General features: G+C 41.0%; 1 protein-coding gene across 1 annotated transcript in view; it reads left to right on the top strand.

Annotated features, from left to right (window-relative positions):
- LOC136875606 (protein takeout) overlaps nt 1-12053 on the top strand; it is a 49672-nt gene extending 37619 nt beyond the window's left edge. The window contains exon 6 of the mRNA XM_067149145.2: nt 11805-12053. Within this exon, the coding sequence (XP_067005246.2) occupies nt 11805-11962 (158 nt within the window). The 3' untranslated portion in view covers nt 11963-12053. The remainder of the gene's footprint in view (nt 1-11804) is intronic.
- Nucleotides 12054-13849: the final 1796 nt, after the last annotated feature.

The following is a 13849-nucleotide window of genomic DNA, read 5'->3' as shown; positions in this document are numbered from 1 at the left end:
GACGTGACTATCTCTAATAATAATTTCACCTTGTTGTGTCACATATAAATACGGTACATTGCTCCGTTTCTCTTGAATAATAGGCTTTCCTTTACACGAAAAAGGACACTTAATTTCCAGGAGAGAAAGTCATTGGGATGAAATACTATCCCGTCTGGACTTCAACACAGCAATGGGTGCTCTACTTTGATGCACACTCCCACCTGTTTTACAAAACAGTCATTGAGTTTGCAGTACTCAGCCACCGCAAGTTGTTCAGTGTTCCTACATTACCTCATCGCAGGTGTGTTAAGGGATGTGGAAATTAGAAATGACCTTGCAAGCTGATCATAATCACCACTTCTCAGTGTCTTAATCTGATCAGCTTGCTGGCTGGCAGATAAGCGTAATTTTCTTTATTTGAACCACGCAGCACAGCGATACTGAAACCTTGTGTCAAATGCAATTTTGTACATCTATTCTGTTGTAACTGTTTCATTTGCGATATAAAATAGTTGCACATCTTGAGGCAAGAAATCGAGATAATTCATGGGTTTGATTCATAATTTAACAGTGGACATTTTTGTAACAAAATAGCACCTATGGACTGCATGGGTATTCTGATTTTGTACTTCGTTCAGACACAAGATCAAATCCTCAATTTCGCTACGTTCTACAGCATCATCTATAACTTTTTGTAGAATGGAACTTGTCACCTCGTAATTTTCACTCTACCATTCGGCTTTAAGCATATCAGTGAGGGCACACTCAATATGTTTTTACTCGTTGGTACAAACAAGTTTTATTGAAAGTGGTTGATTCTGTTTGTTCAGCAACGTGGACGTATGGTTTCAACAGTTCTGCTATCTTCTCTCCTTTCGAATATAGATCCTTACGAGCACACTTAGGTTTATTTTTTCTATTGCTGCACTATGGTGGTTTTGGAGGAGTCCTTCTCGGAGTTAATAAAGGAACACAAAGCAGCAATGTCCTTACAGCGTTTCGATTGACCTGCTTTGCATCCACAATCACCGTCAACAATGTTCCTGTTACTGTCAATGTGAAAAAAAATAAAAATACTTATAATGAGGAATTATTTATAGCATCACCTTTAGGAATTAAATATTTTTGTTATAATCTTTGAACCATTTCATCGTCATTCACAGCTTAGCCCGCCTGCGCAGGGGAAGTACACTCAAGAAGAAGTTGTCGCCATGAATTGCGGGTCGGTTGTCCTTTCTCACTCATCTATATACTGTATATAAAATAAGAGTTTTGTCTGTCTGTCTGTCTGTCTGTCTGTCTGTCTGTCTGTCTGTCTGTCTGTCTGTCTGTCTGTCTGTCTGTCCGTCTGTCTGTACACGCATCACGATAAAACGGCTGAAGAGAATTTAATGAAAATCGGTATGTAACGTCGGGTGATGAACCACTGCAATCTAGGCTACAAATTATTTTATTCACGCTGAGTGAAATGGTAGTTTAGGGGAAGGTCTGAAATGTAATTCTCAAATAAGTTATTTATGTTATTAGTGGTCGTATCGATAAATACTACATAACTAACCTAACTTTAGTTATGTCGTAAATTAGTAGTAGTTATGTAAGAAGTTATTACATTTCTGATCAGTTATACTTATAGATTGTTACCGTACCGCATATAGTCGGAGATATTCATGAATTTGGATTTTTGTTACTAAGTCCATATCAGCGCCGAGTAACGAGAAAATGGGTAAACAGAATTTAGTGAAAATCGGTATGTAAAGTCTGAGAATAGGGAACTACAATCTACGATATAAATAATTTTGTAAGACACCCTAATATCACAGAGTCGAAAGAAAACTAATGTGAAGGCCTGCAATATAGAAAGCTTATAAACTTTATCAACAGTAACATTACATTGACCATTGTTTGTTGTGATGTGCTTTTTGTCTTCTGTTTCCTCTCATCCCCGATAGATAGGATAGATAGGATTACTGCAGCGTACCGAAGTGTTTTTTTATTTGCTTGACGTCGCGCCGACACAGGTAGGTCTTATGGCGACGATGGAATAGGAAATGAATAGTGGTGTGAAGGAAGCGGCCTTGGCTTTAAGGTACAGCCTGGTGTGAATAGTGTGAAAATGGGAAACCACGGAATACCATTTTTTTGCTTAACGTCCCACCGACACCGATATGTCTTATGGCGACGATGGGATAGGAAAGGTCAAGGAAGTGGAAAGAAGCGGCCGTGGCTTTAATTAAGGTACAGTCCCGGCATTTTCCTGGTGTGAAAATGGGAAACCACGGAAAACCATCGTCAGGGCTGCCGACAGTCGGGCTCGAACCCACTATCTCCCGAATACCATCTTCAGGGTTGTCGGCAGTGGGGTTCGAATCCACTATCTCCCGGATGCAATCTCACAGCTGCGCGCCCCTAACCACACGGCCAACTCGCCTGGTCGTACCGACTGTAACAGCCTGCCTGTATATTGGTGGGAAGTAGCTGGGGTGCAAGATAACTTTCTTGTTTAGCATGCCATTCCTCTGGTTCATACATTTTCTGATATATCTGGTACGTAACACACTGGTTCATCATAGTATTCGAGCTATACAATCCCTACTCTGAGCCACTGATTGGAATGAGTAGTGTGAATATTTAACGGAATAATGACAGAGGAGTGTTCACGACAGTCTGCGACCTGGTTATTCCAGCTCTGGAAATTTGGACTCTTAGATCGGCACCGTAGTACTGTTCGTTGAAAGTGAGAAAGTGTGCGGTTTTTCATTTGATCGGGTATTTTATATGATAACATTGCTTTCAATCGCTACATTCCTACTGACGTATTTGTAATGACCTATGTTGAATTCAGTTAGGAAAACAACAAAGTCAGTCTTTCTGAGAATCCCGTAGCGAAGCACGGGTACATCAGCTAGTTATTTATAAAGTGAAAATCTGTCGGGATTTGAACCACAGTCGCCGGAACTTGAAGCAAGCCGCTCGCTACCCCCTTTATAATACAGTAGAATAACTGAGAAAAACTGGCTTGCTTTTCCTATGTTAGCTTAGCAGCTAGCTTCTGAATTTAGTGACCGTGGTTTGAACCCAAGTATCACTGAAGTGCGATTTTCAGTTGAAAGAATTGTGTTTCAGGAAAGGCATCCGACTCTAAATTCATGATTACAACTCTTATAGAACTCAGTGTATGCAATGGCACCGCTCAATGATTCACTTATTTATAACTAAAGTTATTGTGAATAAATAATTAATTAACAATTTCCCGAAATAGGAATAAAATATAGTAAATACCTTAATTTCAACGTTGTATGGTGACTGATTAATACTCGTTTCCCGTAGACACTTGCCGTATATTTCTTGCCCTAACCTTTCCTTCACGTTAAAGACATGGTTACTGCTATTTAAATCTTCACCTTTCTTTAGCGTGGGTTCCCGGAAATAATCTGAGTGTTGCACTGTCTGAAACCCTAGATAATTTATAGCGGTCGCTGCTACAGTCGAAGCCATTATTGTCCGGTTTTACCTCTTTATTTTACAATCACAAGTCAAAGCTTACTGCCCTGGTTGTAATGAACTGCACTGTCAATGGTCTTGTGAGTGCCCCATCAAACGACTGCAGCTGTTTCCGTTAGGGGCGCTACTACCAAAAATCTCGTGCGCGCACGGTCCCTATAAGTACTGTCCAATTACGTCAGTTGCTGTAGAACGATCATTTTCAGCCTATAAAGTCATTTTGACGGACAACAGACATAGTTTGTCTCCAGAAAACATTGAAAGACTACTAGTTACCTATTGTGATGCTTCTTTTTGCAATAAATGATACCTGTAAATAGGTAAGTGATTAAAATTGCATATTTTAAGAGCATATTTCCTTATTTTCCGTGCATATATTGTAACTTTTTAGTGCATATTTGCATGCATATTTTCAGGTTTTTAGTGCATATAAATCCGGGCCCTAGTGATTACATTCCACACCGCAAGTCTGACTTGGATGAACTAACTTGTCTGGATGGTGGCCTAGTGTCAAGGGTGGCCAATTATATAGTCCGAACATGCGCGAACCGAGCCACAGCGTATCCTTCCGTGCGTGCACATAAGTAAGTCGTACGATTCCTTACGGTTATAATTTGTCTGAGAAGAGTTACGATGGCGCAGTTCAATCCTTTCCACATTCCACTTTCACATAATACGAAAAACGAAAATAAGTCAGCATATATTTGGTCATTTTTGACATTTCAACTCCATGTAACTTGTGCTCCAATCATTCTAAGTCTACCTCCATACACCGTTATTTTGGGCATAAGATTTTCTGTTTAGTGATACACATACAATGGATTGACATTTACAGTGAGAAGTCGATAAGAAGAAGATTAAGAAAATCCCACTTTTCCGACCACCGCAATTTTTTTGTTAGCAATTTGCTTTACGTCGCACCGGCACATATCTTATGGTGACGATGGGATACAAAAAGGTCTAAGAGAGTGAAGGAAGCGACCGTGGCCTGATACGAAAATGGTAAAACACAGAAAACCACATTTAGGGCTGCCGACAGTGGGGTTCGAACCCACTATCTCCCAAATGCAAGCTGTCGAACCGTCTTGCCGTCCTGAGAGTCGGAATGGGTAGCTAACAAGCTGAGAGCAATTAAGAAGACAACGGTAAAACTTCCGCAAGCGGGCCGGGCATGGCGCGCCTCGCACTCCGCTCGCTGTACGCACGGTGGCTTGACGGCGGGTGATGCTGTTACCAACTGTTGAGGAAAAGTGACGATACGTTACAACCACTAAATTAACTTTTTTCTTGCCGTGCGGGCAGTATGCGCCGCGGCGATAGTTAAGAGCCCCTCGAAGGGAGTGTGGCCCCCGAAGGGGGCCACTGTTCTCATGACAGAGCTTGGACTGGATTTAAAAAGAGTTGAGAAAATGTGACGATATGATAAAACCACTAAATTAACTTTTTTCTTGCCGTGCGGGCAGTATGCGCCGCGGCGATAGTGAAGAGCCTCTCGAAGGGAGTGTGGCCCCCGAAGGGGGCCACTGTTCTCATGACAGAGCTTGGCCTGGATTTAAAATGATAGGTTACAGCTACTAAATTACATTTTTTTTCTTGACGATCGAGTGTTTATATTTTGCGCGGTGTGGTGTCCCTGTGGCGACCGACCATGCGACCTCTAGCGGGGAAAAAGTTACATAGGCTTCTTCACAGCTGATCGGAGCTAGCTAATGGGAGTAAAGATAATGGTGGCAATTTCTTCCTTCATGCTGTATTACTTTCTGTTTTCCTATAAAAGAAAGAATAGTTTTGGGGGCGGGATGGTGGGATTATAGCAAGCGTAGAGGAAGGATCTCTCCTCTCAGGCACTCCAGGTATTGTAAAACGTTCTTTTTCAATCTTTACTAATGATGACCAATGCCGGCCCGCTTGCGGAAGCGCCACCAAGACAACTGCCGTGTGACGGTCCTCTTTCCGGTACTCATGGAGAGAGGTCGTAGCTTTGTGTAGGCTGAGAAAGCTCCTGGAAGATATGCGCACTCTCACCTCCTAAAGAGGGATATGTACAACCCCCGCCCCTTCCCTCTTCGCTCCCCCGCCCTTCGCCGTTCTTTCGGCCTGGAGGAGAGACTCAAACTCATAATAGCCGGTGACGAGAAAACTGCTGATCTCGTCATTCGCTTTATGTACGAGAGTGGATAAATCAAGGGCTTATAAATTCAAGGTGTTCTGTGATTTTTTCGTTTAATGACATAATTTTTGCTTTATTTTTAAATCCATTTTCAAATTCCTCCGTTTAATAGTTTCATTTTATGTTCATTTTTGTTTCCACTTAATTTGTTCAGAGAGGATGGTTAAAAAGTTGGACTTCCTCTTGAAACAAAAACCACCACCACCACTTTGGCTACTTCCAGTCAGAGGTTCATAACTGAGAATTGTATCATTCCACACACCCGTGACATACTGGTAATTTTAGTAAGGTTGGAGTTGTTCAAGCGAAAGGTTCCTTAAGGAGGAAGGAATTCTTGAACGCCTAGTAAGATATTGTTTCTTTTGACCGAAGAATTTTTTAAAATTATTTTTAAATTACATTATTGATGAGACGTCTATAAAATCAGGCTGTATAGAGTCAAACTTTAGCGCAACGAAATCATGTGGTTACAGTGAGTCTGATATCTCCAAAACTGAAGATTCGATCTGGATGGTTGAGGTAGTTTCATTAGATATGTGGGATATAAGAGAACAAAATGTATGATACCCGTTAAATATACGGGGCGGGGGTGGGTGGGGACCTTTAAAAGAAGTGATGATTTCGAGGTATATGATCTGGTTTGCGATTAGTACCTCCGAATCGAATAGGCATACGAAGATAGTTAAGATATCTAAAGCTAGAGCATTTGACACCTTACATTCGTATAAAAATATGTCTGAATCTCAAATGAATAATCCGGAAAGAAAGAACTCAAAATGTGAGATTGGAATTTACGAACAAAGGCGATTTAACCAACTAAATATCTATCCAGAACCTTCATATATGATGCATTTAGAAATCTCCCAACAAGTCCGATATGGCGGTACGACAACGGTTACACCACGACCTTTAGAAACAAAGTTATGTGGTTGTCGGAAAACCTGACTCCATTCTGCAACTAGACAGTTTCTACAGATTAGCAAGCTAGAAGTTTTAACTCTTAAAACTTCATTCCGTAGGCAGTCAGAGTTGGCATGCATTTACACACTAAAATCTCTGGTTACTCTAATTCGCCTAAAATAGGATGTTCGCATTTATGGAAATACGTTTTTCCGCCCTATCGACATATTTTTCAATAACAAGTCATTGTCTTGAATATGATTCATACACATTGCTGATCTGTTCGCTTAAATCAGTCTGTGAGTGGGAACGAACGAATCCATTTAAGACGAAGATCAAAATCCTCAGGCAATCTAAAACAACTTATCTATCATTCTAATTTTACTGATAGTTTATAGTGGCTTACGCACCCCGACACTGACATCTATCTGGCATGCTTATACAATTTTTACATCGCCATAATCACCATATCGGTACAAATATACAAGCATGGAGTGTCTTACGTGTAGTCATTCGGCACGTTGATCGCCTGAATGGACGAGCTGCGGCGTTAATCACACTCACCACTTACACTTTTTTTTAGTAGAGAGCCGTGCAATTTTGCTTGTACATCATGTGATATTAACCAATAATGATACACTATAGTCTACCAGTGCCTACATTTTACTTATTCTTATGTTATATTAACATTTCACATAAAAATATTTTGTGTATTTTAAATTCAAAATAAAACGTAAAACACACGTAACAGTCTATTCGATAGTAGCAACTTATTCCTTCCGTCCATTAATAATAAAATACAAGAAGAATGGTGGGTTATATGTGACCCAGGGGATACTAAACTCACAGCGGTTCGGAGTGTTAATAATGTTATTGGTCGTAGGTCATATTAACTACTTTTACGGTTTTTGAAGGCACCAACGTACTCTAAAACATGTGTGCAATTTACTGTCTCCACGTCGTACTAGCTCTTCCATCTTCCGCCTCGTTTCTCTCAAAATGAACATTCGCAAAGTGCCTGGCGAATATTTATTTCACCGTTCGTAATTAGGCGTAAATGATCCTCTAGAAGGCAGTGACGAAGTTTTAGCTGGCCATGCTAACTAGTTCATTCTCACTCCATCAGCAAAATCTGTTCGTAATTTTGGAGAAACACATACAGGTAACAATCGTTTATCTTGGTGCAACTTCCCTTGTTCAGCCCTTGGATTTTTTCCGTCAGTGGAAGTAATTAGTCAAACGTTTTCGTGAGCGATTTCTACTCGACAAGATAGACATTGACCTCCAGAGACGTAACGATATCATCAACCTTCATGCGCTTATCCACGATCAGTTCAGTTTCCCAATATTCAGTAACATGATTCAGCATGCCACGAAGAAAGTTACGTTTTCTTGTAGAATGTAATGCCTTTGGTGCTCCTAACAATGTTAACAACAAAAAAAAACAACAATAATGTTATTCGTTTAACGTCCCACTAACTACTTTGACGGTCTTCGGAGACGCCAAGGTGCCGGAAGTTTGTCCCGCAGGAGTTCTTTTACGTGCCAGTAAATCTACCGATACGAGGGTGACGTATTTCGGTACCTTCAACTACCACCGGACAGAGTCGGGATTGAACCCGCCAACTTGTGCTCAGGAGGCCAGAGCTCTACCGCCTGAGCTACTCAGCCCGGCCTTGACAATATTATCTGGGACACTGAAGATATAAGTTGCTCAACTCCCAACGCAACGTGCTGTTTACATTTGAGGGGGTGAGAGGCCAAGGGGTACAAGTGAGAGAAAGTTACTTTTGAGAAAATCGAGGATAAAGTTTAGATTGGGTATTTAATTCTAGGACATACATATGGAAATATTATTTATATATCATGTTAAGATAGTGTTTTATGTGTCCGTGCCTATTGTTACTGTAACAAAACTTTCCCTCAGTCGACAGTTATAATTGATACCGTAATAAAAGGTATCACTTGTACTCCTTGGCTTCCAAACGAGAACTGAACAGGTAGGAGGTGAATAAAATTTTATATGACTTTGAAAATCTGGTTGTATAATATGAAGCAATATTAAGTAAAGAAAAATTGTCTCTTAAAATTTATAAAATGAACTGTAAATTTCTGAAAATTATCTCTTCAGATTAATGAACTTAATAATAAAAAATAAAGAAAATATGATTAACTGTAAATTTCTTGATGCATTTCATTTAATCTGAAACACTGTCAAAGATATTGTCAATTGCATTGTCTATGTAACTCCTCTTTGGGAAATGTGTTCTTCAACTCGTGCTGCACATGTTGGTTCCGAGGCCTGTAACCTGCTCTTTGGGAAATGTGTTCTTCAACTCGTGCTGCACATGTTGGTTCCGAGGCCTGTAACCTGCTCTTTGGGAACTGTGTTCTTCAACTCGTGCTGCACATGTTGGTTCCGAGACCTGTAACCTGCTCTTTGGGAACTGTGTTCTTCAACTCGTGCTGCACATGTTGGTTCCGATACCTGTAACTGCTCTTTGGGAACTGTGTTCTTCAAATCGTGCTGCACATGTTGGTTCCGAGACCTGTAACTGCTCTTTGGGAACTGTGTTCTTCAACTCGTGCTGCACATGTTGGTTCCGAGGCCTGTAACTGCTCTTTGGGAACTGTGTTCTTCAACTCGTGCTGCACATGTTGGTTCCGAGGCCTGTAACCTGCTCTTTGGGAACTGTGTTTTTCAACTCGTGCTGCACATGTTGGTTCCGAGGCCTGTAACCTGCTCTTTGGGAACTGTGTTTTTCAACTCGTGCTGCACATGTTGGTTCCGAGGCCTGTAACCTGCTCTTTGGGAACTGTGTTCTTCAACTCGTGCTGCACATGTTGGTTCCGAGGCCTGTAACCTGCTCTTTGGGAACTGTGTTCTTCAACTCGTGCTGCACATGTTGGTTCCGAGACCTGTAACTGGTACGTTTCTGTTCTGTTTTTTCTCCACAAGCTTCGAACGTCTCTATGCTCTTGTGGACTGACTTGGGCACTCAGTTGTCTCTAGAATCTGTGATGTACAGGAGGAACGAATGGTAGAAGATTGAGTAAATCTTGGTACTTATTTCCATTAATTTTTGGCAATGTTGACCAGCGAGTAAGCGATAGCAATGTCTGAACACCTCTTCAACTGCGTTAGCTTTTATCTTGTATGTTAAGAGTTCTATACCTTCGTTTAATGTTACATTTATAGAACAATGTCCATGGTTCATCCTTTGTTTTGTCCTCCCCTATAGTCACTAAGTGCGGTCAGATGCATGATGGTAGGTGGCAAACTGTTAATAAATTTCAACGGACAGTACATGATCCCTTGACATATCCGAGAAGCCTCGCCTTTAGGATCATTTTCAACTAGTTTTTGTACATCCACCATTTTTTTCGGAGCGCTTTTTTCTTTCCGTAAATGGAAATCCTTTTCGACAAGAGCATTACTTTTTTTTGTCAGGCAAACCATGTCCAATGGTATTTTTCACCTTGTCGCACGTGTCTGTATGTGGCCTATAGAAGTTGAGATTAAAGCATGTGTTAAAATATGTGAGTAAAAGCTTCTCCGTACTGGTTCAGTTTGCTTCCCCTCACAAAATTCCTTATAAATCTGATACATTCTCTTAAGGTTTAGGTTAACAGCGAGATATTTCTTGTTAGGTGCTTTCTGGCGTGAATAATGGCTATTGCTTCCAAGGTGTTCCTTTACCAGGGCTACTTAAACTTCTTCAGTCTTATTTCCATCATTTCGGTATAAAAAAGATATGAATATATGTATGAATGGAAAGAAGAAAGAACAGTTCCTTCATTCACTTACAAACACCACAAATGTTCACTTCAAAACAGTAACACTGTATACATTAATAAATATGCAGACATTGATGGTCAAGTCACATAAATACCTCTTGGCCTCCAAAGAAAATAAGAAATTTACTAAGTAGTTTTTCTTTCACTTACCAGATCACACCACCAGATGGAGGTGCACTTGTATCTCTTGGCCACAATAATTTTACATAAGGTATCCATTTCTGCACTTAACTATTTTTTTTTCAAAAATGTCACTTGTACCCCTTGGCCCCTTGTACCCTCATGTGTGCTTTGTTCGGCTCCTTGGCTCAACGGTCAGTATAGTCGCCTTCGGTTCAGACGGCCCCGGGCTCAGTTGCCGGGCAGGTCGGATATTTTCCGCTGGCTCTGGGGCTGGATGTTTGGAATGTCCCCAACATTCATGCAACCCCCACACCCAACACTATCCTCCATTAATAAAACACGCAGTTCCCATACACCACAGATGCCACTCGCCCTGCCTGGAGCGTCTGCCTTACACGGGCTGCTGCACCAGGGGAGTCAAACATGTTCTCGGACACTCCCGGCACTAAAATCCATACGAAAAATAAATAAATAAAAACCCTATGGCACTACAGCCCTTGAAGGGCCTTGGCCTACCAAGCGACCGCTGCTCAGCCCGAAGGCCTGGAGATTACGAGGTGTCGTGTGGTCAGCACGACGAATCCTCTCGGCCGTTATTCTTGGCTTTCTAGACCGCAAATAAATAAATAAATAAATAAATAAATAAATAAATAAATAAATAAATAAAGAAATAAATACATAAATAAATTTACGCTTTAAAGATCTCTACATCAAGAGCCATAAACATGCTTCAGGTTATAGTAAGGACAACTAATAAAATTAATAAAATCCAGTCATTATTCATTACTGATATTCTTGTCCGGCTCCATGGCTAAATAGTTAACGTGCTGGCCTTTGGTCACAGGGGTCCCGGGTTCGATTCCCGGCAGGGTGGGGAATTTTAACCATCATTGGTTAATTTATCTAGCACGGGGGCTGGGTGTATGTGTCGTCTTCACCATCATTTCATCCTCATCATGACCCGCAGGTCGCCTAAGGGAGTCAAATCGAAAGACCTGCGCCTGGCGAGCCGAACGTGTCCTCGGACACTCCTGGCACTAAAAGCCATATGCCTCGGACACTCCTGGCACTAAAAGCCATACGCCATTTCATTACTGATATTCTTGTCGTATTAATTGTTATACCAATATCTATCATGGATAACTACAACTATGGGCAGCTAAAATTGGTACAATAAGCATTGATTTCAGCGGAACTATCCATCGTATTTGATTTTTTATCATTATGGAATTCGCGAATCTTCCTGCTCAGTCAAGCACCGAACAAATGAAATGGCTGTGTCCATATAATATATTAACTAAAGTGCGTGCGTGATCTTCCTTTGTTCCAGGTGATGCCATGAACGCTGCTATCAACGAGAACTGGAAGGATGTTGTGTCCGAGTTGAAACCAGACATTGAAGCCGTCGTACAAGACATTATTAAAGGGTTCATGGACTCGCTGGCATCAAACTATTCGTTCGATGAAATCTTTCCAGATACTGACTGAAGAAGCCGTAGACCTTCATCTTACATTCGTTTAATGTAATATTAGTGTTTTTCTGTAATATTAAGAAAATAACTAATTTTGGTCAAATCCATATTGAATTTTCATTTCTTAAATTGTTATAGCAGAACCGAGACATATCACCTCCTAAAATTAGATGTTTTTATTGGCAATATTTAATCGCACCGAAGCGATGATCCAAATGTAAGAGTACTTAATTCTTCATTTCAAATTGATTGTACCGAGTGAGTGGCTTCGCGGTTTGAGTCATTTCCCGTCTCGTCGCTATAAAACCTCTCTGTGTCTGTACTATAAAAAGACACTTGAATGTAGTTGCGGCATTTGGGAAATGTAATGTGCACTTGCCATTAAGCTAGGATGGCAGGTGAATGGAAGAAACTCAACTTTATTCAGATAAAATATGTCAGTAAATCTGAAACAAATAGTTTATGATCAGTTCATTCTAACTGTGCTGACTTACGGCTGTGAGACCTGGACACTGCAGATGACATGAGATCAGTCACTAAAGTTAATGACATTCCTGAGAGAATAACCACGTTAAAATGGCAGTGGGCTGGACATATTGCTCGAAGGGAAGATGACAGATGGACGAAGCTAGAGTTAGAATGGGGTCCTAGAGATCATCAGAGGCCTACAGGAAGACCGCCAGACAGATTGGATAAAGACATCAAGAGAATAGCTGGTGCTACCCGGCTGAGAACTGCTCAAGACCGTTCCACCTGGAGAGTCCTGCTAAAGACTTACCTGAGTTCACGACTTAAAGAGGCCACATCATGTAATGATAGAAGTGACTGATGATGATGATGATGAGTGTACACTTGCAAGAAAAATATATGGACCTTATAGGAACGGCGGTTTAGGTTGGTAAATTAAATTCGTGTTCCTCGTACCGAGGTGGTACAGCTCCTTTTAGGCACACCCCTAATGGAGCTGAGCTGCATGTACCATTATTTTGAACCACATAACAGTTCTTCTGCCATTCTTAAATCCTTAAATCTCTGGAGTAATGGGAATCGAACGAGGCCTGTGAGGTTCGATGCATCATACGCCCTTACTTGATATGAACACAGCGGGGAGGTTTGAAAATGAATCCAGGTTTTTGGCACTCAATCTAGTGATTAGAAATTGCATAACTCTCCTATCCTGCCGACCAACATTCTGGTGGTGAAATTTGTTTCGATCAATGGGACTGGAACCACAGTGTCAGACCATATAGACTTGAAGCCCACCGAGCTCGATAGCTGCAGTCACTTAAGTGCGGCCAGTATCCAGTAATCGGGAGATAGTGGGTTCGAGCCCCGCTGTCGGCAGCCCTGAAGATGGTTTTCTGTGGTTTCCCATTTTCACACCAGGCAAATGCCGGGGCTGTACCTTAATTAAGGCCACGGCCGCTTCCTTCCACTTTCTAGGCCTTTCCTATCCCATCGTCGCCATAAGACCTATCTGTGTCGGTGCGACGTAAAGCAAATAGCAAAAAAAAAAGACTTGAAGCCAGATGGGCTAATAATATTAATAATAATAATAATAATAATAATAATAATAATAGTGCTGTAATAATAATAAACATGGTATTTACAAGGTACAGCCGCTAGAGATATGAACGTGGAAAATCTCTCGTGTATTGTAATGAAGAATATAAACAAGTTGAAATTTTTACAACATTTTATTCATTAATGTAAATTTTCATCGCAAACTTTTTAGCAGTTATCAAAATTTTATTGAACATTGGTGAATGATATGAGAAGTAAGAGATGTGCGAATTACAATATCGTTTGATTTGCCATTTGGTTTTACAAGACGCCAGCACTGCAGGCTCACGTTTGCGGCGCTCCCTTCGTTTTACAGATATACTGCAGGCTCGCGTTTGCG

This window comes from Anabrus simplex, chromosome 6 (assembly GCF_040414725.1).
Source record: "Anabrus simplex isolate iqAnaSimp1 chromosome 6, ASM4041472v1, whole genome shotgun sequence".
Taxonomy (NCBI): domain Eukaryota; kingdom Metazoa; phylum Arthropoda; class Insecta; order Orthoptera; family Tettigoniidae; genus Anabrus; species Anabrus simplex.
Note: the sequence above shows the minus strand (reverse complement) of the source record. Positions and strands in the feature narration are given on the sequence as shown.